The 27,280-nt window shown below is 55.2% G+C and overlaps 1 protein-coding gene across 2 annotated transcripts in view; it reads right to left on the bottom strand.

Moving 5' to 3' along the window:
* The window catches only part of CNNM4 (cyclin and CBS domain divalent metal cation transport mediator 4), a 35,354-nt gene extending 8,119 nt beyond the window's left edge, over window positions 1-27,235 (bottom strand). For both annotated transcript variants that reach the window (XM_055122276.1, XM_004609223.2), the window contains exons 1-5: window positions 25,823-27,235; window positions 1,648-1,791; window positions 1,323-1,457; window positions 727-896; window positions 437-533 (exon numbers count right to left, since the gene is read on the bottom strand). In XM_055122276.1, the coding sequence (XP_054978251.1) occupies window positions 437-533; window positions 727-896; window positions 1,323-1,457; window positions 1,648-1,791; window positions 25,823-27,215 (1,939 nt within the window). In that variant the 5' untranslated portion in view covers window positions 27,216-27,235. The remainder of the gene's footprint in view (window positions 1-436; window positions 534-726; window positions 897-1,322; window positions 1,458-1,647; window positions 1,792-25,822) is intronic.
* Between the last annotated feature and the right edge of the window lie 45 nt (window positions 27,236-27,280).

The following is a 27,280-nucleotide window of genomic DNA, read 5'->3' as shown; positions in this document are numbered from 1 at the left end:
AAGAGTTTCCCATTTCCCACCCGCTTTTTAAAAAAAATTATTAAAAAAAAAAATCCTGCTTGTCTTTCTTTTCCTTCCCCCCGCCCCCATGCTGGAGCACAAAGCTAGAACCTCACACATGCCAGCAAGTGCTCTAACCACTGAACTACCCCCCATCCCAGCAGGGTGTCTCACCCACAAGATCTCTGGCTTGCTGGAGCTGCCCAGACAGTCCTTCCTCCTCTCCGTCCTCCTGGTCCTCTCGCGCCCACCCCCCACGATGGGCTCTGAGTGTCCCACCGACCTCCCTGCCCCCAGCCCTTCCCACAGCCTCCTCCACACCATCAGGACTGGACCTCACTGGCCTCCCCCTCCCGCAAACTGCCTGGCTAGGTGCCCTGTGGGCAGCCCGAGGCCCAGGGGGGCCGTTCAGTGTCTCCTCCCTGCAGCCGCTCACCTGAGGGGGCCGAGGCCAGAGCCATGGTGCCGTAGTAGGAGAAGGCGCCCGTTTCGAACTTCATATTCTCCTTCCCCGCCTCCACCTCCACCTTGCCCTGAAAGGACACAGTGCGGGTGTGCTGGGGAGAGGGGAAACGCCACGGGACGGGCCACAGAGGCCAGAGGGAGGGAGCGCCGTGGGCCGTGGGAGGGAAAGCTGAGATCCCCCCGACCTGAAGAGGAGCCCCGAGCCCAGAGGGAGGAGGGGTGGGGGTGTGGGGGGGAGGCCGGCTGGGCCGCTGGGCCCACCTGCAGAATGAGGATGAAGTAGTCGGCCGGCTTGTTCCGCGTGTATAGGTAATGGTGCACGAAGTGCTTGTTGTGGTCGTCGAACTTGAGCTCCTGGATGACGTCTGGGTACTTGAGCAGCCGCAGCAGGATTTTCTCCGATATCAGAGAGGGGCTGAACTGGGGCACCTCTGTGGGGGAGACGGGAGAGTGCACAGGATGCAGCGGGCCCCCACGCCAGCCACACCCCTGCGCCCTGCCCCACCCAGCGCCCCCTGCCACAGGCTCTGAACAGTGGGGCTGCACAAACACTGCCAACGCCCTCTCCCCCTGCCCCACCCAGCACATGGGGGCCGGGGCTCTGACCTCATGGTTACAGGGACGGTGCACGCAAGGCGCCAAGCCACACCCCTGGCAGGGAACAGTGCCAGTGAGGTCTGGGCCCGAGCTCTGAGCGTCCCTGAGCCAGAAGCAGTCCTGCAGGAGGAGCCTGGGCAGGCAGGGCTGGTGGGAGACAGTTCAGCACATCCCCCTGGGGGGCGGGGCTGGGGGCCAGCATGCAGCGGCACCACAGCCACCCGTGGGAGGGGAGTGAGGGCGCCCTTCTCCGCTCGTACCTGTGGCCAGGAAGCGATGTGCAGCCAGGAGCAGCTGAGGGGAGATTTTCACCTTGAGCTCGTTGTCTGCATCCTTGAAGGCCGAGAAGTCGCGCTTGTTCTTCTCAGACACCCGCTTCCGGCTTCGGTTGTCAGCTGCAAGAGATGAAGTCTGGCACTCAGGGCCCCGTCCCTCGAAGGGGGACCCTCCCTCTCCCCCCACCACCCCCGGGAGGACGGTCACCTCCTCTCCCAGACCCTAGCAGCACCAGCAGCATGGGCGTTCCCCCAGGGACACAGGCGTGGGATGGGGGACACAGGCCCTGGGCCAGACAGGGGCACTCACTGTACATATCAGACTCGTCCAGGATCTCGGATTTGATGATCTCCTCGATGACGTCCTCCAGCGTGACCAGGCCCAGCACTTCATAGAAGGGGTCGCCCTCACCCTCGTTGTTTACCTTCTGCACAATGGCCAGGTGGGACTTCCCTGGGGGGGTGGGGGGGGCAGAGCAGAGTCAGCCTGGCACACGGGGGCTGCTTGGGAGACTCCAGCAGACACAGACACTCTTGGTGGCGGGAAGTCAGGGGGGGGTTGGGGGGGCAGGAAAGTTTCTCCCCCACCCCATTTGTGTACTTCCTAAAGCTTCTGCTGCACACAGACATTGCTTTCATGGAAAAGAAAGCCAGAGAGACTTTTACGTGGAAGGGCGGTTAACTAAGGACCGTCTGTCTGGAGGGAATGGAAAGGGCCGGGCCCTCCCTGGCAGATCCCTGGGGAGGGCAAGGCGGACAACATGAAGGACAACAACCATCAGGGGACGGATGGTTGTTGGTGGCGGGTATCTGCCAACTAGACATGGGGCTACCCACAGTGCCCAATGTTTCCGACCCTGCCAGAGATGAAGAATCAGTTCCCAAGGGATGGAATCAGGCCGGTGGGGCTGTAACTAGACAAGGGTACCCCTCAACTTCTAAAGTTAGGAGGCTGAGGGGCTGGAGTGATAGTACAGTGGGTCGGGGGCTTGCCTTGCATGCAGTCAACCCGGCATCCCATATGGTCCCCCAAGCATCACCAGGAGTGACTCTTACGGGCAGAGCCAGGAGTGATCCCTGAGCACTGCCGGGAGTGGCACCAAAACAAACCAAAGGGAAGATGAAGAAGTAACAGAAGCTTTGGGGACTACAGCCCGCCCGCAAGCCCATCCCCCCTCACTGCTTGGCACCAGGACAGGGCAGTTTGGACAAAGGGGTCACAGCTCGGGGCTGAAGCCCTGGAGAGAGGGGCAGAGCACCTGGATGGACCATCGATTTGAGCAAACTCAAGCAGAAGGCAGGGAAATCAATAATGAGGCGGCCTGAATGCTGACCAGGGCCACGAGGCTGCCAGAGAATGCTGCTGGGCCGGTTGGATGGAAGGTGGGACGGAGCCCAAGGTGCATTTAGTGGAGAGGCGAGGGCTGGGACAGAACGTACGGTGCTCCCCGCCTGCTGAGAAGGAGGGGAAGTCTCAAGTGCAACAGAAGTGTCTGGAAGAGGGGCCAGTGACCACCATGACATTGTGGGCGGAGTCTGGGGATGAGGGAAGGGACGAGTGATTGTTAGCCCTTGCTCGGTGCCCTCCGAGACGCTAGTAGATGGGCATGCTTTACTTCTAGGTTGAAGAGGGTTGTTGTAGTCCCGGGAATTAAACACGAGGCCTCATGCTCGTGATACACCTACTCTGCCACTGAGCCAAATCCCGGCCCCTTGTGTGTGTGTGTGTGTGTGTGCGCAGCCAGCCAGGCAGGTGACAGGTACCCAGACAGAGTTTGCCTTGGTGAGTGGCAGCTCAGGGGCTCAGTCTTGGGAGTGTCCCCTTGGCAGCCGTGCAGGATGGAGCCTGGGCTTCCAGTGAACGGAGCATGTGCCCCGGCTCACCGTGCCACTCCTCTGGCATGGATGTGTGTTTAATTGCAAATTGTATTTAATTATATAATAAACATTTTATACACATATAAAAGGGGTTTGAGGGAAGGGGGAGCACACTTGGGAAACTGTGGGGTGCTGGAGAACTGAAACACAAAGCATGCACTCAGTCCTTTGGGCCTTCTCTCCAGCCCACCCGTATATATAAATATATATTTATATATTTTAAATCATATGTTTAACATATATATTAATATATATTTGATATAATATTTCAGTTGAAAAAAAGTTTTAGGTTTTTTTTCTTACTATGCTTAGTTGAGATAAAGTTAAGGGGGAGACAAATAAAGGGGAGCAAAGGGATCTGGGTGACAGTCGGGTGAGGAGCCTTTTTTGTGAGAGCCCAGGGGTGGGGTGGATCTTCTGATGCGACTCAGCCAGTGCAGAGGCAGAAATTAGTGCCCCCAGCAGAGAAAAGTCACAGCTTCAGGTCACAAGAACAAGCCCTCCCAGCTGAAGGACCCACGGGCTCAGACAGCAAGCTGTGCTGTGTTTCTCAAGGCCAGAAGCAACCCTGAGGGTCAGAGAGATAGAGAGATAGGGTATAGAGAGGACAGGACACCTGCCTTGCATGAGGCCGACCCAGCATCCTCTATGGTTCCCTGAGCCGGCCAGGAGTGATCCCTGGCAGCAGAGCCAGGAGTAACCTTGAGCATCTCTGGGTATAGCCCAAGAGCCAAGAATGGACAAAAGCACCCTTCAATGTGTACAGCCCGGCACTCACACGTGACCTCAGACTCAGAAACTCAACTGGCGAGAGCAGCTCTCGCTGGACACCCCATACCTGCCGCTCTGTCTCCATTCACCCAGCTGACAGGGGCGCGAGGGGGCCAAGTCGGCCTTCTCTAGTTCCCTCATCTCTGCTCCCACCCCTTCAACAGTCCCCTCCCAATAGCCCAGAGCCCGGCCTCGGCTGGGGGCCTCCCTGCCTTCAGTGCCGGCCCCCTTGCCAAGTCTCCCACCTTTCTCAGGGGAGCCAGGGACACTCCTTTGTTTGGCCTCTGCCCAGGCCTCCTACGGGCCAGCCCGCCCCAACACCGCATCCCCTCCTCCAGTGCCCCTAGACTGGCCATTCGCGCACGACCTAAAGTCGACAACAGACTCAGTGTTCGTGCGGCGGTCACAGCTCACGTCTCCGTCTGCTGCCCCATCTGGCGAGCACCAGCTCGCTCTCTCTAGTTGATCCTCTCTCTAGTCGAGCATCCCACAGGCGTCATGTGGCCACTCTTGAGCAGAAGGGTCACCAGTGAGGGTGGGGAGCGGGAGGGAGAGTGGAGAAACCAGCACTCAGAAATCCAGTCATTAGAAGCTTCTGGGGGCCACGGTGCAGGTCAGGGGGCTGGAACACATGCCTTTGCATGCCTAAGCACGGGATTCAATTCCCAACATCACATGGTTCCCCAAGGACCCCCAGGAGAGATCCCCAGCACCAAGCCAGGAGTACCCATGAGCACCACTGGGTATGGCCCCCCCAAAAGCCCCAAACAAAACAAAAATAATTGAAGCAGTTTCTTGGGGGGGGAGGGTAGAGCAACAGTACAGCAGGTTGGGGCATTTGCCTTGTATGTGGCTGACCCGGGTTTGATCGCCGGTATCCCATATGGTCCCCAGAGCACTGCCAGGAGTAATTCCTGAGTGCAGGGCTGGGAGTAACCCCCCGAGCATTGCCAGGTGTTCGCCCCTACCCCACCAAAAAAAAAAAAAAGTTTCTTGGGTCAGAGACGTGGCTCAGAGGCAGAGCAAAAGCCTCGCATGTGTGAAGTCCTGGATTTAGTCCCTGCACCACAAAAAAAAAAAAAAAAAGTTTCCATTAATAAGAAATTACTGTTAACTGATTTGCAATCTAAATTTCCAAGTGAATTGACTAGGGGTTTACATTTATGGTTCTCATTATATGAAATGGAAATCTAATATAAAATTTTATAGTAAGGAGTTAATTCATTTTATTGATAGTTTGCATCCATTTAACTGCATAATTGGATTTCTGTGGTGGCTAGAGAAATAAAACAGGAAACAAATTTATTGTGTTTTGTTTTTGGTTGTTAGCTCAGGGCCTATTCCCAGCTCTGCACTCAGGAGTCACTTCTGGCATGGGGTGGGGATCTGGGAAACTATGGATCGAACCCAGGTCATCTGCGTACAAGGCAAGTGCCTTACTTGCTGTACTAAATCTCTTGATGATCCCTGAAACATAAAAATTTAAATACATCTACTCCCCTTGTCTTCAAAGTATTTTATGCAGAGAAAAAAATAGATACGGCAAAATGTTAATGTCTGATGCATATGAAACTGCTGACTGCAGACTATTTCAGGCCAGCCAAAATATCACTCGCACATGATCTAACCTGACAATAGGAGGAATAAGACAGTCTAGCTTTCTTTTTTTATTTCCTGGCTGGTTCAGTAGAAACTTGAGAAAGGGGGGAAGGGCAAGGAAGCTGGGGAATGAGTATCCTTATGTTGAAAGCCCTTGTTTTCTTTTTCAAACTTTTTAAAAAAATTTTGCTCTTTGGGTCATACCCAGCGATGCGCAGAGGTTACTCCTGGCTCTGCACTCAGGAATCACTCCTGGTGGTGCTTGGGGGACCATATGGGATGCTGGGAATCGAACCTGGGTCGGCCACGTGCAAGGCAAATGCCCTAACCGCTATGCTATCGCTCCAGCCCCACATTTTTTTAAAAAAAATAGAAATTTAGAGTTCCATATAACAGCATTTTGTTCTGGTTTTGGGGGGCACACCCAGCAGTGCTCAGGGCTAACTCCTGCCTCTGTGCTCAGGGTTCACTCCTGGTGGGGCTTGGGGACCACATGTGATGCAGGGGACTAAATTTGGGGCAGCCATGTGCAAGGCAAGTGCCCTGCCAGCTGCAGTGATGATCCCACCGACAGCAATCTTGTTTGTTTGCACTGGAGGGATCACATACAAGGTGATGTATCAGAGAGCCACATCCCAGTCATAGTATTCTTTTCCACTTCTTCTAATTAAAAAGAAACATGTGCTCTGGGGTGTGGCCTGGGTGAGGCCTTCTCATTCCAGTCATCAGCCAGCTCTCCTGGGCCACACCTGGCTTACAGCCTGCCCACTCCGCCCTGCCACAACCTTTGTCCAGCTCCTGGGTTCTCCACGCCCAGGTCAGAAAAGCCCCCGCTGGATGGGCAGACTGAGCGAGGCTGTGACTCCCGCCCGGGCTGCTGCCCACGGGGAGGTGGCAGGGCCTGACAGTCCTCTCTGGTCACCTTCAGCCCCGCCCCCGCCCCAGCACTTGAAGGGGTGCACGGCCACCAGCAGACCAACTCCCTGGAAGTGCTCCTTGGGCACTTCCCTCCAGGCCCCCCATCGCTCACCCCGAGCCAGGAGCATAGCATCCCCTACAAACTCTTCAAGACCCAGTGCTCTGAGACAGCACGGTGGAAGGCACTTGCTTGGCACACGGCCAGTCATGGTTCAATCCCTGTACCCCTCGTGGTCCCCAGAACCCCTCCAGGAGTAATCCCTGAGTGCAGAGCCAGGAGCAAGTCGTGAGCATAGTTAGTGTGTCCAAACCCAGCCCCCAACAAAACAAAACGCCACAGAAGGCCCGTCTGGCCTTCCACAGTGCTCAATCCACCACTGTGTCCATGCTGGACCCGTCGAAACCCTTTCTGGGACCCACCGAGGCACAGCTGACTCCTTGGCTTTGCTACCTGAATCTCAGAGACCCCAGATGAGACTTGGGGTACGCCTCCTACTCCCTCTCCGCCAGACGCTGTCCTTAGGCTTGGCCTTAGCCTCCAGGCCTCCTCACAGCCCCACTGCCCAGGCCAGGCCCTGTGCAGGGAGAGATCAGACAGGATTCTAGGCCAGAGGTCTGCACCCTGATTTCCTGGGGGGCCTGTCCCATTTTCCACACGCAGGATGATCTCATCAGCTAGCTGGCAGGGAGTGGGACCCGTGCCAGCAAGGAAGAGAAAGCAGAGGGTAAGGAAGGGGTACCTCGACCCACACAGCAGGAGAGGCTGCCCACAGTGCCCGCTGCACAGTGCCCGCTCCACCCTCAGCCCCCACCCAGATGCGGTGAGCCCCACCTGCCTCCAAGCCAAGTGCTGAAACAGGGAGGCAGCCAGCAAGCCAAAAAGCAACTGAAGCTCCTTCTGAGGGATCCTTAAACTGCTTTGTTTGCTGATTTGGGGGGTGGGAGCAGGGAAACTCCTGGTGGTGCTCAGGAACCACTCCTGACAGGTTTGGGACACCATATATTTCCACAAAGAAAAATATGACACACCTTCAGCCCATGGCACTATCTCCCACTGTGCATTTATTTATTTATTTATTTATTTATTTATTTATTGCTTTTTGGGTCATACCCAGCGATGCTCAGGGGTTACTCCTGACTTTGCACTCAGGAATTACTCCTGGCGGTGCTTGGGGGACCATATGGGATGCCGGGGATCGAACCCAGGTCGGCCTCGTGCAAGGCGAACGCCCTACCCGCTGTGCTATCGCTCCAGCCCCCACTATGCATTTTTTTTTTTTTTTTTTGCTTTTTGGGTCACACCCAGCGATGCTCAGGGGTTACTCCTGGCTTTGCACTCAGGAATTACTCCTGGCGGTGCTTGGGGGACCATATGGGATGCTGGGAATTGAATCCGGGTCGGCCGCGTGCAAGGCAAACGCCCTACCCGCTGTGCTATCGCTCCGGCCCCATCCCACTATGCATTTTTAAACTTTCTTTTGCTTTTTGTTTCTTCCTCTGCGTTTTTTAAAATGAGAACCAGACCAGGGGTGCTTTGGGACCCATGCGGTGCTGGGGATCAAACTCAAGGCCTGGCACATGTGAGGCAAAACACAAAAACAACCCAAAAAACCTTTACTTTTACCTTTGTAATAAGAGAACGAGCTTCTCCTTTGTGGGGGGGGGGAGGGATGGGGGAGGAACAAAGGAGGAAGTAGGAAAATTCAATATAGTTTACTGCTGTCTTACTAGAAGAAAGTTAACCCAAAATAATCATATTGGGGTCAGAGCAATAGGACAGTGGGTTAGGCACATGATACTTTGGGTGGTAGCGAAGAATGGCTTTTATTTTCTTATCTTTCTTGTGTGTGTGTGTGTGTGTCTGGATCATACCTGCTATGTTCGGGGCTTACCCATGCTCTGAGTTTGGGGATCACTCCTGGTGGGGCCCGGGAGGTTGTAGACAATGCAGGGGGTCAAATCCAGTGGGCTCATGTGCAAGGCAAATGCCTTCCTCCCCGGCCCAATACATTCACTTTTTCACTTTCTGGTTTTGGTTTTTGTTTGCCTGTTTGGGGGTGGCACCTGGTGATGCTGGAGGCTACTCCCAGCTTGGTGCTCAGAGGCTGCCCCTCGGGGAGCTCAGGGGACTGTGCAGTGCCAAGACGGGACCTGGGGTGAAGCATGTGCTCCAGCTGTTTGACATATCTCCCTGGCCTGCTCAGGGATCACTTCTGGGGGGACTCAGGGGACTGCAGGGGGCGTTGGGACTAAACCTGGTCGGCCACCTGCAAGGCAAGCACCTTCCCTGCTATACTTTAGCTCCACATACCCCCTTTTACTTTTCAATTGAAAGTACAAAGCGCAGGGGCTTGAAGGACAATACAGTGGCCTAAAACGCCTGCTTTGCAACGGGTGGCCATGAGTTAAAATCCTGGGGTCCCACAGACACTCAACACGGTCCTAGCAGCTCTGCTTTCGAGTCCCGGCAACACCATAGTCACGAAAAGGAAGGCACCCTAACTCGAAAGGTGGCCCAGTGTCACGGCAAGGACGACCCCAGGGAAGCCCTGGAGTGAGCACAACAGGACCCCTGGCAAGCGTCACAACCGTGACCTGTGAGAGCAGACGCCGCAGTGAGCTCACGAGCAAGTGCCACAAGGACAAGACGGCAAACCCTGGTGCCCACCAAGGTGGGCGTGAGTACCACGGCCAGGCGTCGGTGTGACCCCAGTCTTCACAACAGCCTCCATAACAGCAAGGGAAGGGGCAGTGAGAGGACATTTTATTTTATTTATTTATTTTTTGCTTTTTGGGTCACATCCGGCGATGCACAGGTGCTACTCCTGGCTCTGCACTCAGGAATTACTCCTGGTGGTGCTCAAGGGACCATACTGGATGCTGGGAATCCAATCTGGGACGGCTGCGTGCAAGGTGAACGCCCTACCCGCTGTGTTATCGCTCCAGCCCCAAGAGAGGAAATTTTAAAACGTTTTTAAAAACTTATTAATCTTTTATAATACAGTGTAAGGGCTGAGGCTGACTCCGTGGGCAGGCCTGACTCAGGGCAGAAGCATCTGGATAAAGGTGCAAAGGGCGAAGCAGAGGCCATGCCAGCTGCAAGCGCTGGAGACCAGGGTCCCAGGGCCAAGACAAAGACAGTGACAACAGTCAAGTACCTCTCTGAAGGACTGAGTCACCTGCCTCCCCTGATTAGGGTCTCATCAACGCCTGGTACCCCGCAAGCCGCACTTGGAGCACAGGGATGGGCATTCTGCTGTTTACCCCCGACCCCCAGCCCACATACGTCAGCAGAGTGCCACATCCCCTCCAGTACACGCAGCTGCGTGCAGAAGCACAGGGATCCCTTTCTGCACCTGGGCACTACTGTTCTCTGTGGCAGAGACACCAGACCTGATTTAATCCAGGAGGGAGACTGGCTGGTTCCAGATCTTTCCACCACTCACTACGCTGCCTCTGGCATCTGACCCATGCCGTGATGATGGTTGGCGGTGCCAGAGCTCGTGCGATGGCACATTTGCTAGATTCTCCAAACAGCCTCCCCACGAGACCCACCGTAGGGATCGCATGGTGCACACGGACCGGACCTGCACTCAGAGGGCGGGCGCACTGCACTTTACCGTGCACTTTATCAGTACGGCACTGCACCATACCGGTGGGTGTCCCTAACAGGGAGCCTCTCAGAGATAAGGGGTCTCACTGAAGTGCTCCTGGCCCTGGGTGGGGGAGAGGGGACAGAGCACAGCTGGGCACACGAAAATCAGGGGAACCAGACAAGCCACTGGGACAATCTTCAGGTGAGGATTCTGCATTTCCCCAGCAGTCTCTAATTTTTCAACCTTTTATTATGGAAAATCTCAAGCATATAAGAAAGAAGAGGAAGTAAGATAATTGTCCCCTCAGGGCTCTTCACCTGACTGAAACAATTAACTCCTCTCCACAAACAGTGTTTCCGCCCAGACTCCCACTCACACAGCCACTGGCATATTTCAAAGCTAACACCAGATTTTATCTGCCAACTTTCTGTAAATTTTGCATTTCAAAAAAAGTAATTTCAATTTCAATAACTACCTCCAAAAGATAACAGCTCTTACATAAAGCAAAACCAGGGCAGTACTACACCTAAACAAGGAATTCCTGAAGATCATCAGCACCAGCAGTGTAAAGAAAAAATTTTATGCCCTCTGTGTGTGTATGTGTGTGTGTGTGTGTGTGTGTGTGTGTGTGTGTGTGTGTGTGTGTGTGTGTGCCTGTGTGTACACATGCAATTCTCAAGGTACCACATGGTGCCTGGGGGCTGACCCAGCACCTTCCAAGTATAAGCTGAGCTATCTGGCTCTCTTGCCCAATCTGATTTCTACGTGATTTAGTTTCTGATATTGAAAAGAGAAGTGAAAAGAAGGAAATCTTTCTCATTAATAATAATGATAGTTTGGTTTGGGGGCCACACTATGTAGTGCTCAGGGCTTATACCTGGTTCAGTGCTCAGGGATCACTCCTGGCAGTGCTCAGAGGACCACATGGGGTTCTGGGGACAGAACCTGGGTCTGCTGCATGCAAGGCAAGTGCCCGAAACACTGTCCTCTCTCTGGCCTAATTATAGCCATTTCTTTAGACTGAGTGTTTTTCATATGTATGTAATTTTTATGTGTAGGAAACAATTACACTGTGTGTTTTCACCACAAACCTTGTCATGTGTGTAGCTTTACTTGCTGATCTTGATTTTTGGGGCCAGGCCCAGCAGCAGGGCTGCTCCCAGCTTTGTGTGCCGGAGGACCCAGTGGTGCAGGGGGCTGCCCCAGGGCTTCCTACAGACAAGCATACACTCAGCCTGCAGTGCTCTCTCCAGGGTCTTTGGATAGAGTTCTCTCTGTGGATCCTTGTTTTATTATTCTTTCTTGCTCTCAAGGATGGAACCCACATGCAAGGCAAGTGCAACCCCCGTAGGGCTATATCCCCAGCCCTGTGTGTTGCTCTTTAAATACTGTTTATTCTTTGTATTTTTTCATGTCATAAAAATCTGTTACAAAATGGAATGGCCTCAAATGTTTCATTCATACAAGTGTACATAACTCTACCCCTCTTCCTCCTTATTGCCATTATAAGATCCCTGTCATCAATGTATTCTGTTGTACTGGGACTGCAACAATAATACAGTGGGTAGGGTGTTGGCCTTGTACACAGGGATCTGGGTTTGATACCCGGTATCTCATATGATCCCCTGAGCACCACCAGTAGTAATTCCTGAGGACAAAGCCAGGAGTAATCCCTGAGCACTGCTTGGATGTGGCCCAAAAACAAAAAACCAAAAACTTTTGTTTTACATTCATGTCCTTAAGATACGAGATCTCCAAGGGTGAGATGGGCGCAATGCCCCAGCACAGAGCCAGGAGCAGCCCCGCGACACCCACCCCGCAAAGAGAGAAAAGGCAGGAGCCATACAGGAAGCCAGCGCTATTGCGGTTCTTATCCCGTTTGGGGGCCATGCCTGGTGCTGAGAGCTTACTACTGGCTCTGCATTCAGGTATCACTCCTGCGGGGGCTCAGGGAACCATGTGCGATGCAAGTAATGGAACCCACATGGCTGCACGAAGGCAAGTGCCTCACCTGCCGTCCTATGGCCCCGGCCCCCAAACCAGACCTACTCTGAAGCAGAAGGACGAGCCTGAGACTGGGACAGACCCGCCGTCTGCGGGAAAGGCAGGGCCAGTGCCCCAGAGCCGGGGCCAGGTATGCTGGAGAGTCCCATGGACTTTGGATCCTCCTAGCAAACAGCTTCTCCCTTCTGCCCATTCTCTCTTCTCAGCAGCTCCTCTGGCCTTTGGCCCTAGAATCTGGCTCCCCGCCAGCCAGCCTCTGGCACCAGTACCCCACCCGGGAGGCGCCCCCTTCTTTGGCCCACCTCTACCTTCCACAGAGTCAGTCCCTGGCTGCCGGGCAACACCCATCTTCCCATCCTGTCTGGGCAGCCAGTTACCAGTCCACAGCAGTCCCCAGCCTAAACGGTTGTTAGTGAGTCCGTGTGTCCCATGGTAGCCATCAAGACATTGCAAAAAAACTGGTAACAGCTCTGCTTATGATAAGTTAAGTCTAGGACAAACTTTCCATTGAACTAATGAAGGAAAGAGAAGTGGGGAGGGGAGGAGAGGGGAGAGGAGGGGAGAGGAGGGGAAGGGAGGGAAGGGGAGGAGAGACAAGACCCTCGTTTACGACTGGTGGGAACATCGGATGGTCTAACCTTTTTCCGTAATAACAAATATGGACACTTCTCAAAGAGCTAGGAATGGAGTTTTCATGTGATCCAGCAAGTCCACTTCTTGGCATCTAGCCAAAGGACTCAAAAACTCTATTCAGAAAAGACATCTGCACTCCTATGTTCATTGGAACACTAGTCACAGTAGCCAAAGTCAGGAGACAAACAAAGTGCCCAAGATCAGATGACTGAGTAAAGAAACTATGGCACATAGACACAATGAATACTACTGGTCTTTAAGGAAAGACAAAATCATGCAATTTGCTACTACATAGACTGATCTGGAGAGCCTCACACTCAGTGAAGTCAATAGGAGGGAGAGAGACAGATACAGGCTCTCCGATGTGGACTATCAAGAAACAGAATAGGGGGATAACAAATGCCCAGAGGCAGATTGTGGGTACTGCTAAATCTTTGGACTCAAAATCTTTTGGAGGGGCTCAGTCGGCTCAGAGGCTAAGGTGCCTGACTGTCCTGCAGTCAGGACGTCCCGGGTTTGACCCAAGTACTGCACCAGGTGCCAAGCAGCATCCCTGCAGCCCCATTCCTGGAACCCCCGGGCCGCGAGAGGGCCTGTGTCTAGCACACAGCCAGGCTGGCCTGTGCAGCAAACGACCAGAATTGCTGCAGAAAACTGGTACCGGTACGCACCGTGAGACGTGTCCAGTGCCAGAGCTAAAGTGCGCAACCCCCGCGACCCAGCAAGCACCATGGCCCGGTGTGCAGGGCAAGTCCCATCTGCCCATGGGAGCACGACACACAGCCAGGGGAGTACAACCACCTCATGGCACAGCAGCCACAACAGGGGGAGGAGGGGAGGGTGGGGGGGCAATAAAGGCCACGGGAGTCCCCAATGACAGTTATAAACGGGGGCCAGGGAGATAGAGGAGGACTTGTAAGTAAGAACACGTATCTTTTTTTTTTTTTTTTTTGGCTTTTTGGGTCACACCCGGCAATGCACAGGGGTTACTCCTGGCTTTGCACTCAGGAATTACCCTTGGCGGTGCTCGGGGGACCATATGGGATGCTAGGAATCGAACCCAGGTCGGCCACGTGCAAGGCAAACGCCCTACCCACTGTGCTATTGCTCCAGCCCCAAGAACACGTACCTTGATTTCCACCAACCCCCACCCCGCCCCGGAGCCCCGGTTCTATCCCTGGCAACAGATATATGGTCCCCTGAGCACTGCCAGGAGTTATCCCTGAGCCCAGAGCCAGACGTCAGCCCTAAGCAACACCACGCGTTGCCCAATACCCCTCACCCCACAAAACAAACTACAAATTACAAGAAAATAAAATTAAATTGTAATTAGGTCTCTGTAGCTTGCATGTCCACAGGTGCTACTCAGCTGCCCTGTGACAAGAGTGCGGCCAGTGTGAGTCCCAGGTGCCACTGATGAAGGCCCCAGTAAAGAATTAACAGGGGGCTCTCCTTCCTGACCAGGTGGGCGCCCACTTCCAGAGCGCAAGTCCAACTCACATCTCCCCACTCTGCTGCCTTTCGCACATGGCCTCGTGGAGACGGCGGCGGCGGGGAGCAGGCGAGGGTTGAGAGAGGGAGCGGTGGGAAATACGTTCCCCGGGCCCTGCCTGTCGCCCCCAGAGCAGAGGGCCTTGAGCCTTGCAGTGGGAACTGGAGGGACAGGCCAGCACAACGGAAGCTACGACTTTCTCCGACTTCACCGGAAATCATTCAGTAAACAAGGAGAATTTCCTCTCCGAAGTTTCCCTTCCACACATTTGTTTCCTCTTAAACTCTATCTTAACATACATACTGGGATCCAGTTAAGATGGTATCTGAATTAGCAGGTAATTATACAGTGGGCTCTTTTGACCTCAGCGCAGTCTTAATTCCAAGAAAGGCACCACGCCCAGAGAGGGGGGGCCGCCGGCCGCAGGAGCCGGTATGTGAGAACCGCGGTGCAAACGGGGCACCTTCTGGACAGTAATAACAATAATTTGAGAAATAACTAACATTTATTGCATGATGACATGGTGCCATGCACTGAGCTAAGCGCTTCACATGCCTTACCTCATTCCAGCCACACCACAGCCTCCAAGCCGGACACTGTCATTAATGCAGATGACCAAATCACCAGCGGCCAAAGAGAAATGCTTTGGTGCCCGAGAGTCGGTCACTATTTTGAGCCCCTCGTGAAACGCTCCACCGCACACACATTTACTCACTTCACAAACTTGTCTCAGGGAGGTGTGGTGAGCACGGGACGTCAGGGGATGAGCACAGGATTACAGCAGGATGCCCGTGACTGCATGTGCACGGACATGTGTCTGCGGGGAAGAGAAAGTGCCTGCTGGAGCCTGTGTGCTGATGGGTGACAGGGCGCCTGTGGGAAGTGTATGCTTTCGTGCGGGAGTGTGTGTGCCTTGTATGTGCCTATGGAGGAGGTATGTGTGTACCTATGGCAGTTATGTGTGCTTATGTGTGGGAGTGTGTGTGTACCTGCCTGTGGGATGTTTGTGTGTATATGCCTGTGGGAGGTGTGTATCTGTGGGAGGTGTGTGTGTGTATGTATGCATGTGGGAGGCATGTATACTTATGTGGATGCGTGTATGTGCCTGTGGGAGGTATAGGTAGGGGTGTGTGTGTGTGTGTGTGTGTGTGTGTGTGTGTGTGTGAGTGAGCGCGCACATGCACGGGCCTGTGGGAGGCATATATGCTTATGTGGATGTGGATGTGCCTGCCTGTGGAAAGTTTGTATGTACCTGCCTGCGGGAGGCGTGTGTGCTCATGTGTGGGAGTGTGTGTGTGTGTGTGTGTGTGTGTGTGTGTGTGTGTGCGCGTGCCCGTGGGAGTATGTATGTGGCGGTGGGGGATGAGAAATAGGTGAATGTGGAGGCGTGTGGGAGCGAGTCTGCCTGGGGGCTTGGGGGGCAGTGAGTCCGCCTTCTTGTAACGAAGGCTCCTTCAGAGCCGCCTGTTGGCTGGGGACCAGGGGCCGCGAAGCATGGGGCTGGGAAACCAGTCTTTCGAGAACCCCACCCAGGTCAGGTAAATAGGCCCTGCAGCATGGAAGCGACTCTGACTATAACCTCTGGGGAATGTTCCACAACACCAGGCTTAACCCCCAGCAAAACAGGCAGGTGGCTACACACCCCAGCCTCTGGGCTCACCTTCTTGTCAGCCACACAGGGCCTCTCGGCCGGGAGCCTGTAAAATCCTTACAGAGACTCCTAAGAATTTCAGGAACAAGAAAGGATCACTCTTCTTACAGGAGGAGAAATATAAAACCCCAATCAACAAGGCCAGAACTGAATAGAGACCATGATTCACTGAAAATACACGGAGGCCTGGGGAGACAGTACAGCTGGTAGGGTGCTTGCCTTGCAGGAGGCCAGCCCAGGTTCAGTTCTTGGCATCCCATACGGTCCCTCACCTTGCTAGGGGTAATTCCTGAGTGCAGGGCCAGGAGTAATCCCTGAGCATGGGTTTGGCCCCAAAACAAAAATAAACAAAAACAAAATGAAACAAATGAAAATACAGATACTGCACTTGCCATGCATGCAGGCAACCCAGGCTCACTCCCCACCCAGCACTCCATATGGTCCTCACGAGCCCTGCCAGAGTGATCCTTGAGCACAGAGTAAGCCTCAGTACCAGTGGACCAAAAAAAAAAAAAAGCCAGGAAAAAAAAATGGTAAGGAAAGGAAGTCCAGGGCCAGCTCGGCAGCAAACAGCACCTGCCTTGCAAGTGGGAGAAGTGAGTTGGGGCCCAGCACTGCCCACTAGGAGCGAGGGGGTCCCAAGTGCTTCTGCCATCTGGACTGCACCACAACCAAACACGGGCAAACCCCGGTCACCGTGGGAGCAGCAGCTCTGCAAGGAAGGGAGGGGGCGTGCAAGCATCACAGGCAGAAGAGCAAACCTGCCCTCCCCAAGGCACACATGTGAGCACGACAGCCCCACCCCAGCCACCAGGAGCATGAAGCAGCACAACCAGAACAGCACGAGGTCCCCAGGGAGCACTGTGACCGAGCGTGACCCCCCAGCCACCACAGCAACAAGGGAGGGGAGAGTTATAGTTGAGGGATGGGGTAGACAAATTTAACACAGCTATAAAATAGTTAAATACATATATGTCACTAATGGGAGAGAACACAGCTATAAAAATGGAAACCGGTTTCGTTTCTATTTGTTGCAGGGAGTTTTTGATACCAAGAAGTCTTCATTTCTATGAAGCTTTAATAAACAACTAGAAGTGGCTCATGCTCATAAACTTTTCCCTATTGGCGGGGGTGGTACCAGAGACCCAACCCAGGGCTTTATCCATTCAAAGTAGGCTTCTCTACCACTGAGCAGCATCCCTACTGTCGCCGACTGCTTTGTTCACATCTCTGTGTTTTCGGGCCATAGTGTAGTGAGCAGGGCATTGGCCTTGCACACAGCCAACCCGGGGGGTTTGATCACCAGCATCTCATACCCCCATGTCCTATGCATATCCTCATATGGGATATCCCATATCCCAGAGCCCTGAGCACTACCAGGTGTGACCCCAAAACAGGAACAAACCAAAAATAAAGATTTCCTTTTTTGTTTTTGTTTTTTGTTTTTTCGATCACACCCAGCAGTGCTCAGGGGTTGTTCCTGGTGCTCAGTGGACCCTAAGGGCTGCCAAGGATTGAACCCAAGTCGGCTGTGTATGAGGCAAATGCCCTACCCACTGTACTATTGCTCCCAACTCCCCAAAATACAATTTCTGTTTTCTTCTAAAGTTAAGGTGACAGGGGCTGGAGCCATAATACAGTGGGTAGAGCGCTTGCTTTGCAAGCAGTTGGCCAGGCACTACATAGGGTCTCCGAGCCCCACCTGGAGTGACCCGCAAGCACTGAGCCAGGAGTAAGGATAGCTGCCTAACACTAATAAATACTAATAAACACAAAAGCAAATACTAGATGGAACAGGGACAGAACCAAGAGTCAATGAAATAAGCCTGGAGTCCTGCAAACAGCCCCCAAGTACTGTTTCAGTCCACGTGGGCATGACAAAGAGGCAACCAGAGGTGCAGGGCAGGCAAGTACCTTGTGTCCCGGGAGCTGTAGTTAGGGCACTCACCCAGGTGGGCCCCTGTACCACATGGTCCCGCAAGCACTGCTGGGAGCAACCCTGGAGCTCAGAGCTCAGAGCTGGAGGTCGCCTCCAGGGTGTGGCCCAGCACCGCCCCCCCACCCCCCCCCCCCCCCCCCGCCCAGGAACTACACTGGCCAGGGGAGCTGTGCTTCAGCGGGGACCACTGGTCACAGGCAGCACCACGCCCCATGTTGGGGCCAGGGAAACGCCCCTGTCCTCACATGTCCCACAGGTCCCAACACCCCGCAGAGCCGAGGCAGGCTCAGAAGGGCCCACAGAGAGAGATGCACAGCCCGTCCATCCCTGTCTGCCCGCCTCCCCGTCCACGCCTGCTTCCAGGAGCGAGTCTGACATGGGCTGCTGCCTCAGCCCTCCAAGGCCAGCAGAGGCCAGGGTTCCTTCCCTCAATGTCCCTCTACCCACGGCCCTCCGGCCCCCTCGCTTGCCTGCCAGCTCCCAGAAAGCAGGGCAATGGACACGCAGCAAGGACAAGGGGGGCATCCTCAGCCACTCCCAGTCCAAGCGCTCCCAGCCCGGGTGGGACCCCGCCTTCCCATGGAAAAGCTGTCCAGCCACCCTCCGAGATCCCGCCAGGAGGCCCTCTCCTCCGGACAATCTTCCCAGACTTCCAGACAAGGAACTGCAGCAGCCACTGGCTTCCCAACCCTCCCTGGGCCCCTCAGGCATTCTGCAGGACACACCCCTCTGTTTGCAAAGTGAGATACCGTTGGTACCTCCCATGCCAGGCGGAGCTGAGTGGCAAAGGCCAGAGCTGCCTTCCCTCCAGAGACAGGGCAGGCTTTGATTGTTTGTTTGTTTGTTTTGGAGGGGTGTGGTTTCTCCGGCTCTATGCTGGGGGGAATCACTCCCGGCTGGGGGCTGGGGGGCTGGGGGAACCAGCAGACCCCGTGCCTGGATCAAACCTGAGTGGGCTGTGTGCGAGGAAAGTAACTTAACTCCTGTGCCATCCCTCCAACCCCGTCAGCCCTTGACAAAGAAGCACGGACATGACCTAGAGGCCTCTGACGGGCCCTGCCAGCAGACACAGGGGCTCAGTGCGGAGGCACTGGGGCAGGCCGTGGCCACACAGTTCTTACTCCTCGGCTGCCAATCAAGGGACAAGCTGCAGCGGCCTGCTGCCTGGCACAGCACCAGCCTCCCCGCCGTGGCCTGCTCCATGCCCATACGGACCTCACAAAAGAGCAAGCGAGGAGGAGCCTGGCCAGCATTTAGTCAGTCGCCCTGCTGGCACCTCTGCCCAGCAGGCAGCTCCTGTCACTCTCAGACCAGTTGGCCCTGGGCACCTTCTCTAGATTAAATCGCTGGCGCCCTTGGAGACAGTTTCCAGGTGGAGCCACAGATGCACAGCTGAGCCGCCTGCCCTCTTACAGCCCTGTGTGACTTAACTGTCCCCGCGCAGTCTGTCCGCGCCCAGCGCCCAGCCCGCGCCCTCTCTGACCTCCCCGAGAGCCTTCTCACCATCTCCCCAGGCTCTGTAAGGAGCCACTTCAGCCAGACCTTTTCCTGTCTGGCACATTCTGCCAGCTCTCAGCAGGCTTCCAGCCCTGCACCCCCACAGGCCCTGAACCCAAACCATTCCTGCTTAGTGTGGTCCGGGCCCAGCGTGGGCATCACCTGAGGTCTTGTCAGAAAGGCAGCTGAGGCCGGGCCTGCCCCCTCAGTGCTCACACCTGCACTTTCAAGCGTGAGAAGTTCTGCAGGCCACACTGGGCACGGGGAGAGGGGTAGTGGAAGGTCACAGCATTAAGACTGTCACCAGACCCTCCCCTCCACTCTCACCAAAAGGGCTCTGCTTCCCTCTGCTCACTTCCACTCAGTGACATCATCAGCCTGAATCCCAAGTTAGAGACTGGAGCTGCGGGGCCCGGAGAGACAAATGCAGGGGTGGGAGCACACGTTTTGCAAACCGAGGGCCGGGTTCCCCGTCATGGCGTCCATGTGGCCCTCTGAGCACCACCATCAGGAACAGCTCTGAGACAGAGCCAGGAGAAGCCCCAAACAACCCTGCATGTAGGATGGGATGGAGGGAAGGAGAGGGAGAGAGAAGAAAAGAGGGGAGCGGAGGGGAGGGAGACGGAGGGAAGAAGAGGAGAGATTGCAGCAGGTAGGATGCTCGCTTTGCACGCAGGCAAGCTAGGTTTCGGCCCTGGACCCCAAATGGTTCCCGAAGCACTGCCAGGAGTGTGTACTGTGGGGTGTGCTGTGGGGTGTGCCTTCCCCTTCAAAAGAAAAAGAAAAGCAACCTGACAATTACTTCCTGGAGAACAACTCCACCATCAACAGTGATCCTTAGTAATGTTACTTCACCTTAGAAGCAGGGGGGAGGTCCAGGCCTCCCTGTGGCTGCCCCCACCCTCCCGACCTGAGCCTGTACTCCCAGGCCTGTTTACACTTCCAGCTCCCCAAAGACTGTGAGTTCTGTAAATAAGGCTGCTTCAGTCTTGCGTCCCCACAGCTAGCACAGTCTGACACATAGATTTCCAAAATTCAGGTGTTTGTTGAACAAATGAGGGAGCCAGCAGAGGGAAATGAGATCTGTAGGAATATCAGAGGGTGCGAACCAAAAGTAAATGCAAAATTATGCAGGTTTCTTCCCTTGACTTTATAAAGCTGCTTCTGGAATAAAATGAAGTAGATGGGGAAAATATGATGTGGTAGAAATGGAAATATGGGAGATTTTTGTTGGTTTGGGGACCACACCCCTCATGCTCAAGGGCTATTTCTGGCTCTGAGTTGGGAAGGGGGGGGTGCAGGGATGATGTGGGCATCCGTTTCAGGTTCAGTAGAGAATCCTGTGAGGGGACCGTTAGTGCCAGGGATGGAACCAGGCCTCCCTCATGCAAAGCATGCACTCAGCCCGTGCAGCACTCTCCAGCCCCTTGAAGGAAAGTTTTGGGTTTTGTTTTATGAGGGTTTTTTAGGGGGGAAATGGGAGGAACCAAACCCAGCGGTACTCAGGGCTTACTCCTGGCTCTGTGCTCAGGGATCACTTCTGGAAGACTTGGGGGACCATATAGGGGTGCCAGGGATCAAACTCAGTGCAAAGCAAATGCCCTATCCACTGTACTATTGCTCCAGCCCCCACAGAAAGAGTTTTTAGACCAAAATATTTCTAGCATTTCCCCCCTCCCATTTATAATCCTCGAGCTTGCGACAAGTCATAAGTCCAAGGTCACCTTATGGGCCATGACCAGGCTGAGTGGAATTCAAACCCAGCTCATCCAAGGGGCTAGGAGGTTATAAAGCGGGCGGGGAAAGATAAGATGGGCTAAGTGCGTAGGAGGGACAGGAAATGTTCCAGAAAGAAGAGCTCCGTGGAAAGCTGGGAAGCTGGGAGGTGGGTTTCAGCCTGGAGCCTCTGCTTGGCCCTGGCTTCCAGAGTCTGGGAGAAAACAAGGCAACTGGAACAGAAGCAGACCTGGAGCCTGACTTAGAAAATGAAGTCAGAGATAACCCCCCAGCAGCACAAACTGTTCCAGGCATAGTTAAACTCAGAGGATCCCGGCTCTAGTGTGTTGGCGGCAGGATAGAGCAGTCAACAGACTCAGGTTACAGGGGTGGGGGCCCTACCCCAACAGTGATTTGAGGAAGAGACCCAGGAGGACAGAGCCACTGGGCATAGCCCCCCAAACAAACAAAAAATAACCAGGGACCAATAAATACCAAGAGTAAGGCATGTGCCTTAGATGTCCCTGAGCATCCAACAAGGGTCCAAAACTCCCAAACTACAGGCAGTCCCCTGAACACCAGTGTGACTCAGTCATCAGGTGAGTCTCGGGGGTCTCCAGGTCCTCCTCTCGCTGACGGCCTCGCTCCAGCGCAGCACAGACATCGCCACACAGTCGCTGTCATAGGCCTTTCGGGGGAGGCAGCTGGGAAGCAGCGGGCCCCTTGGCCTCGGTCTCCAGGGAGAGCCTGATCGCCACACACCCGTGCAGACCCTCCGGGCTGGTCTCTGCATAGCAGTAGGCCTGAATCAAGGCAGTGAAGGATGCAGTACACACTCCTCGTGATCAGGGGCTGGAGCCCTAGTGTAGCGGGTAAGGTGCTTGTGGTGCATGCAGCTGATCTGGGTTCTAGCCCTAGCACCCCCTACAGTCCTTGAGCCCCTCGGGAGTGATCCCTGAGCACAGAGCCAAGAGTAAAGCCCTCAGCACCACCGGGTGTGGTGCAAAAACAAATAACCAACCAACCAACAACAACAACAACAAAACAAACAAAACAAAAACTCAATTCATGCTAGAGGGTGCCCCGAGGACCGTGCAGCACGTTCTAGGACCCCACACTCCGCTGCTGGGGAGCCCAGAACCCGAGCACTGGGTCTGCAGGGCCACTGCTCAGAGCCCATGGCAGCAAATGGCAAGCTCCTGCACATCACAGCACGTCTGGATCCTTCTCAGCGCCTCAAAATTCTAAGACTTCTGGAGGGGGGCCAATTCTCTCTCAAACTGACAAGCCCTGGGGGCCAGAGCAATAGTACGGGGGGAGGGTGGGCTGGCGTTTGTCTTGCATGTGGCTGACCCTGGTTCGATGCCTGGCATCCCATATGGTCCCCCACAAGCACCACCGGGAGTTATTTCTGAGTGCAGGGCCAGGAGGAACCCCTGAGCACCTCCAGGTGTGACCCAAAAAAGAAAGAAGAAAACAAACAAACAAACAAAAGGACAAGCCCTTTATCCATGCCCAAACTTTTTTTGAGCTCTTCCCATGTGCCAACGGGGACTAGGGAGACCGCAGTGAACAAAATGAAGAGCCCTGTCCTTTGGAACTTATGTTAGGCGGGAGGACACGATCGTCGCAGTAAATTCATAATCTGCAGAGCTGTTAGGAAATGACAGGAACTGGGGGGCCGATTCTGCACAGAGCAGAAAGATTCTGGCCGAGCTGGGTCCTCACTTACCCTGGAGGTATGCAGGAGCAGAGCAAAGGCCCCGCTTAGATGCGGCAGCCCCAGAGCTGGTGGGGACACTTGCTGTTCACCTCGCTCGACTGCTTCTCATAGCTACAAACAAGGTCCTCCAAATATCCACAAAGAAAACCCATGTTGCAGATGTACCCGGAGTGTGACGTACTGGCCCAGCAAGCTTCACTGCAGACCAGCACCTGTCCTGATTACACACCACCATCCACAAAGAAAACCCATGTTGCAGATGTTCCCGGAGTGTGACGTACTGGCCCAGCAAGCTTCAGTGCAGACCAGCACCTGTCCTGCTTACACACCACCATCACAGCCAAGACAGACCAGCGTCTTTATTTTCCTTTATTTTTTTTGGGGGGTGTGGTTTTGGAGGCACACCTAGTAGTGCTCAGGGTCACTCCTGGTGATACTTGGGGAAACCCTATGTGTACCGGGGAGCAAACGGCAGCTGGCTGATGCAAGGCCAGTGCCCTCCCCGCTGCATTACCTCTCTGGCCCCAATGGTGGTGTCCACTTTTCTATAACTGCTGAGCGGTGGCTGAAGACCGTGAACCCAGACCACTGGTTTTCAGTCTGGTCCACTGGCCTGCAGGTGTAAAAAGATAGAAAGCTACAGTCCCAGATGACCTCAGAGTTTAATCTAATCTATCCAGAAGGAAGTGACACTATGAAGCCCCAGGGTGCGCTCATTAGCAGGGACCTCCAAAACACCCTCAAATCTCCAAAAGCCCGCCTGCCTTTCCAGGGACTCCTGGGTGTCCCCTACAGGGGACTGTGATAAGGAGAGTCCACCACAAGCTGTCAGGCGTGACAGGGTGTCTGTTTCCCAGCTTCAGGATGGGCGTGTTTGTAACAGAGAGTACAGGGCCAGGGTGGAGGGATGGTACAGTGGGTACTATCACCTGCCTTTGCACACGGTCAACCTGGGTTCTATCCCAGGTTCCTCCAAGCCCCACCAGGAGTGATTCCTGAGTGTGGAGCCAGGGGTAATCCCTGAGCACCGCCACCACCTGGTGAGGCCTAGGAGCCAAAAGAGAGAGTCCAGGGCTGGAGACAGCTCAACAGGCTGGAGTACATCCTCTGCATGCATTAAGTCTGGGTTCAAACCCTGGCATGCGTGGTTACCCCGCCACCACCACCAGCAGCACTACTATAAGCCCTGGGCTTGCCGGGTGCTTAGACCAAAATTGAAAAAAAAAAAAAAAAAAAAACACCCTAAAAATTCAAAAGACAAAGACAGTCCTGACGAGCCTTCGCTCCACTTTGAGTTCCGCCTCTCTTGGCCAAGCCCATCCATCCAGGCTGGCTCCAGACCAGCTGGACAATACAAATGTGTGGACAGGGTGTGTCACTAGCACCCAGCCCGAAGCCCCAGAGATGGGGAGAGGAAACTGCCCAGTGCCCAGCATTCTAACCCGACTCCTGACCAGCCAACAGGCAGAACTTGTCACGGCCAGGAGGCTGCAAGGGGGGTGGGGCGAAGCTCCAAAACACTGCTCTTCCATCCCAGGCTTGGCACCGGGACCTGCACCCCAAGCTCTTATGCCCTCCTGGCTGTGCCATCAACACCAGACACCCAAGTCCCTCCAGTGCTCTCGGCACTTAGGACACCTTCCAGAGGCTTCTCCCGCTTACACTTACTTCAGTCTCTAGCTCTGCTGCTGAGGCGCACTCTGACAAACTGAAATGAGAAGGCGCTCAAGCTCTCCCCTGGGGGGTGGGGGTGGGGTGAGGGGGCTGAACATCTTTTCAGATCAACCCTGGTGGTGCAGCTCCTCTCTGCTCTGTCCTATCATCCAGGAGTCCAGCCTGCTCCAGGCCCTCCTCTGCTCTACTCCAGAAATGAGGGACAAGGCGGCGGGGAGCTGGGGTACCTAGAACCCAGGCCAAAACAGCCCTGGCCCAAGCTAGGCCTGGTTGTGGCTCTAGGATGCGCTCCTTCCCCTCCCCCATGCCCTTAGCAAAGGCATGCTTCCCTTTCTGCCTCCTCACTCCCTTTGGCCTAGGACGCTTTTACTCCATAATTGGCTTGTTTACTGAGACTGAGGGCTTCACAGTGGCAGAGGTGGGAGGAAAGTTTGGTGGGAAGTAAGGAAAGGGGGGTGTGCCCGGAGCTCTGAGGCTGGTGGGTGAACCCTCCATGTGCCTCTCCTAACTACCCGAGAAAGGGCCAAGAATTCGGGTGAGAAAAAAAACACCAGGCAACACAGCAAGCCAGCTGAGGAGTCCCAGCAGACCACAGGAGGCTGGCGCCAGGAGAGACTGAACAAAAACCCAAACCGAACGCGCCTGCTGCTTTCTGCCGCTGCTAGAAAGCATGACTTGGCATTGTTCGACGCGGGGAGCCAACCAGAAGCCTTCAGAGGGGACATGTGGCGCCCGGGAGCTCGGGGGACATCACACTCCTGCTCAAAAACCCTCCTTAGCTCCCAGCACGTTTACCAGCCCCACTCTTCCGGCTCTTCACCACTGCACCCCCAAATAACACACACACTCCTGATCTGAGCCTACACTCTGCTGAGTGGGGTCCCCAACTAGACCACAAGTGCATCATTTGTCCTCACCCCCTTCCATCAGGTTCTCTACTCCTGGGGTCCTCTGGGCCACAAGTACCAAGTGTCCCCACCTTGCAAAGGTTCTCTCCAAGTGCTCCCCCCTGCCCTATGAAGGCCTTCCCATTCAGGCTCCCCAACGCCTTCCCCTCCCCACCCGGCCAGGGAGGCCCATGCTGATCTCCACGCCTGATGGTGGTCTCTCTGGACACCTGCCTGCCTGTGGGGCCTCCCTCAAGTCATCCCAGCCAGCAAGTGTGTCTCACCTTAAGCTCTGACTGCCCCAAAGCACAGAGCTAGCAGACAGTAGACAGCAAGGAAACGAACGGTCTTTGCTGCCCCAAATACACTTCAGCTCGGAGACAGTAGAAGTTATGGGCAGAGGGACAGAGTCACATGCAGGGAACATTAAGATCAGCTGACACAAGACAAGCAAGAATTGTGGAGAGGCACGGCAAAGGTTACCAAGAGGCGCTGACCAGGCCTTACCCTTCTTGAACTCCTCCAACATCGCATCCAACTTGGTATCGTGGAAGACGAAGTGCACAGGGTGGTTGTAGAAGCGGGTGATGGTCTTGAGGGGCGTGCAGTCATCGGGATCCACAAAGGCCAAGTCTTTGACGTACAGGATGTCCACGATGTTGGACTGCTCGTCCTCATAGACGGGGATACGGGTGTAGCCACTCTCCATGATCTCCGACATGGTGTTGAAGTCCAGGATGGCATCGTTGCGGATCATGAAGCAGTCATGCAGCTGCGTCATGATGTCCTCCACGGTCTTGGTGCGGAGCTCCAGCGCGCCCTGGATCATGTTCAGCTCCTCTTTCACCAGGTCGTTGTACGGCTCGGTCACCTTCAACATCTCCATCAGCTTCTCCCGATTGTAAACGGTGCGGATCTCCTGGCCCAGGACGAAATCCAGGAGTTTGCTGATGGGGAAGCTGAGGGGGAAGGTGAGGAGCATAAAGAACTTGGTGAGGATGATGGTGTTGGCCCCCACGGCCAGCCCGTGCCGGGAGCACAGGGACTGGGGTAAGATCTCCCCGAAGATGACAATGCCAATGGTGGACGAGGCCACGGCCATGATGCCGGACCCGATGAGGTTGTCGAGCAGGATGGTGAGGGACGTGTTGACCAGCACGTTGCCCAGGAGCAGCGAGCAGAGCAGGTAGTTGCCCTTGCGCCGGATGGGCTCGATCTTGCGCGCATAGCGCCGCTCCTTCTGGGTGCCGCAGTTCTGCACGATGCGCAGTTCCATGGGGTCCAGGGCCATGAGGCCCAGGTTGAGGCCAGAAAATATGCCGGAGAGCACGAGCAGCACCAAGATGAGGAGGATGTGCAGCCAGAGGGGTAGGAAGCGCCCAGCCTCCTCCACCATGTACAGCAGCGAGTCCTTGTCGATCCAGCGCTGCCAGGGCCCGTCGGCCCGGGCGCGGGTGCACAGCGCGTACAGCTTCATGTTCTCGCTCCTCCGCAGGAACTTGGTGAGCACCACCAGCATCCCGGACGTGTTGCCGCGGCTCACGTTGACCATCTGCTGCACGACCAGGTCCTTGGTGAGCTCGGGGCAGGTGGTGGAGTTGTGGGAGCTCTCGTAGCTGTCCAACTCGGTGAAGGAAATGAGGTTGCTGGAGATGGAGCCCAGCCGGTGGCCGTAGAGCCTCAGGACCACCGTGCTGCCCTCGGACACGAAGATGATGCCATCGGGGTCCATCCCGCACGATTTGTTGCAGCTCGCCAGCCTCATGCCCAGGATCGCCGCTCGCTGGGGGTCGCCCTGGCCCCCGGCCCCCCGCGCCCACAGCAGCACCAGCGCCGCCAGGAGGAGGCGCCCTCGGGCCGGCCCGCCGCCCGGGCGCCCGCCCCCGCCCACCGGCGCCATGTTGCTCCGGCTCGGCTGCCGCCGCCGCCGCCGCCGCCGCCGCCGCCGCCGCCGCTCGCGCCCCG

The sequence above is a fragment of the Sorex araneus genome, chromosome X (assembly GCF_027595985.1).
Source record: "Sorex araneus isolate mSorAra2 chromosome X, mSorAra2.pri, whole genome shotgun sequence".
NCBI lineage: Eukaryota > Metazoa > Chordata > Mammalia > Eulipotyphla > Soricidae > Sorex > Sorex araneus.
This window is presented reverse-complemented; position numbering and strand designations above follow the sequence as displayed.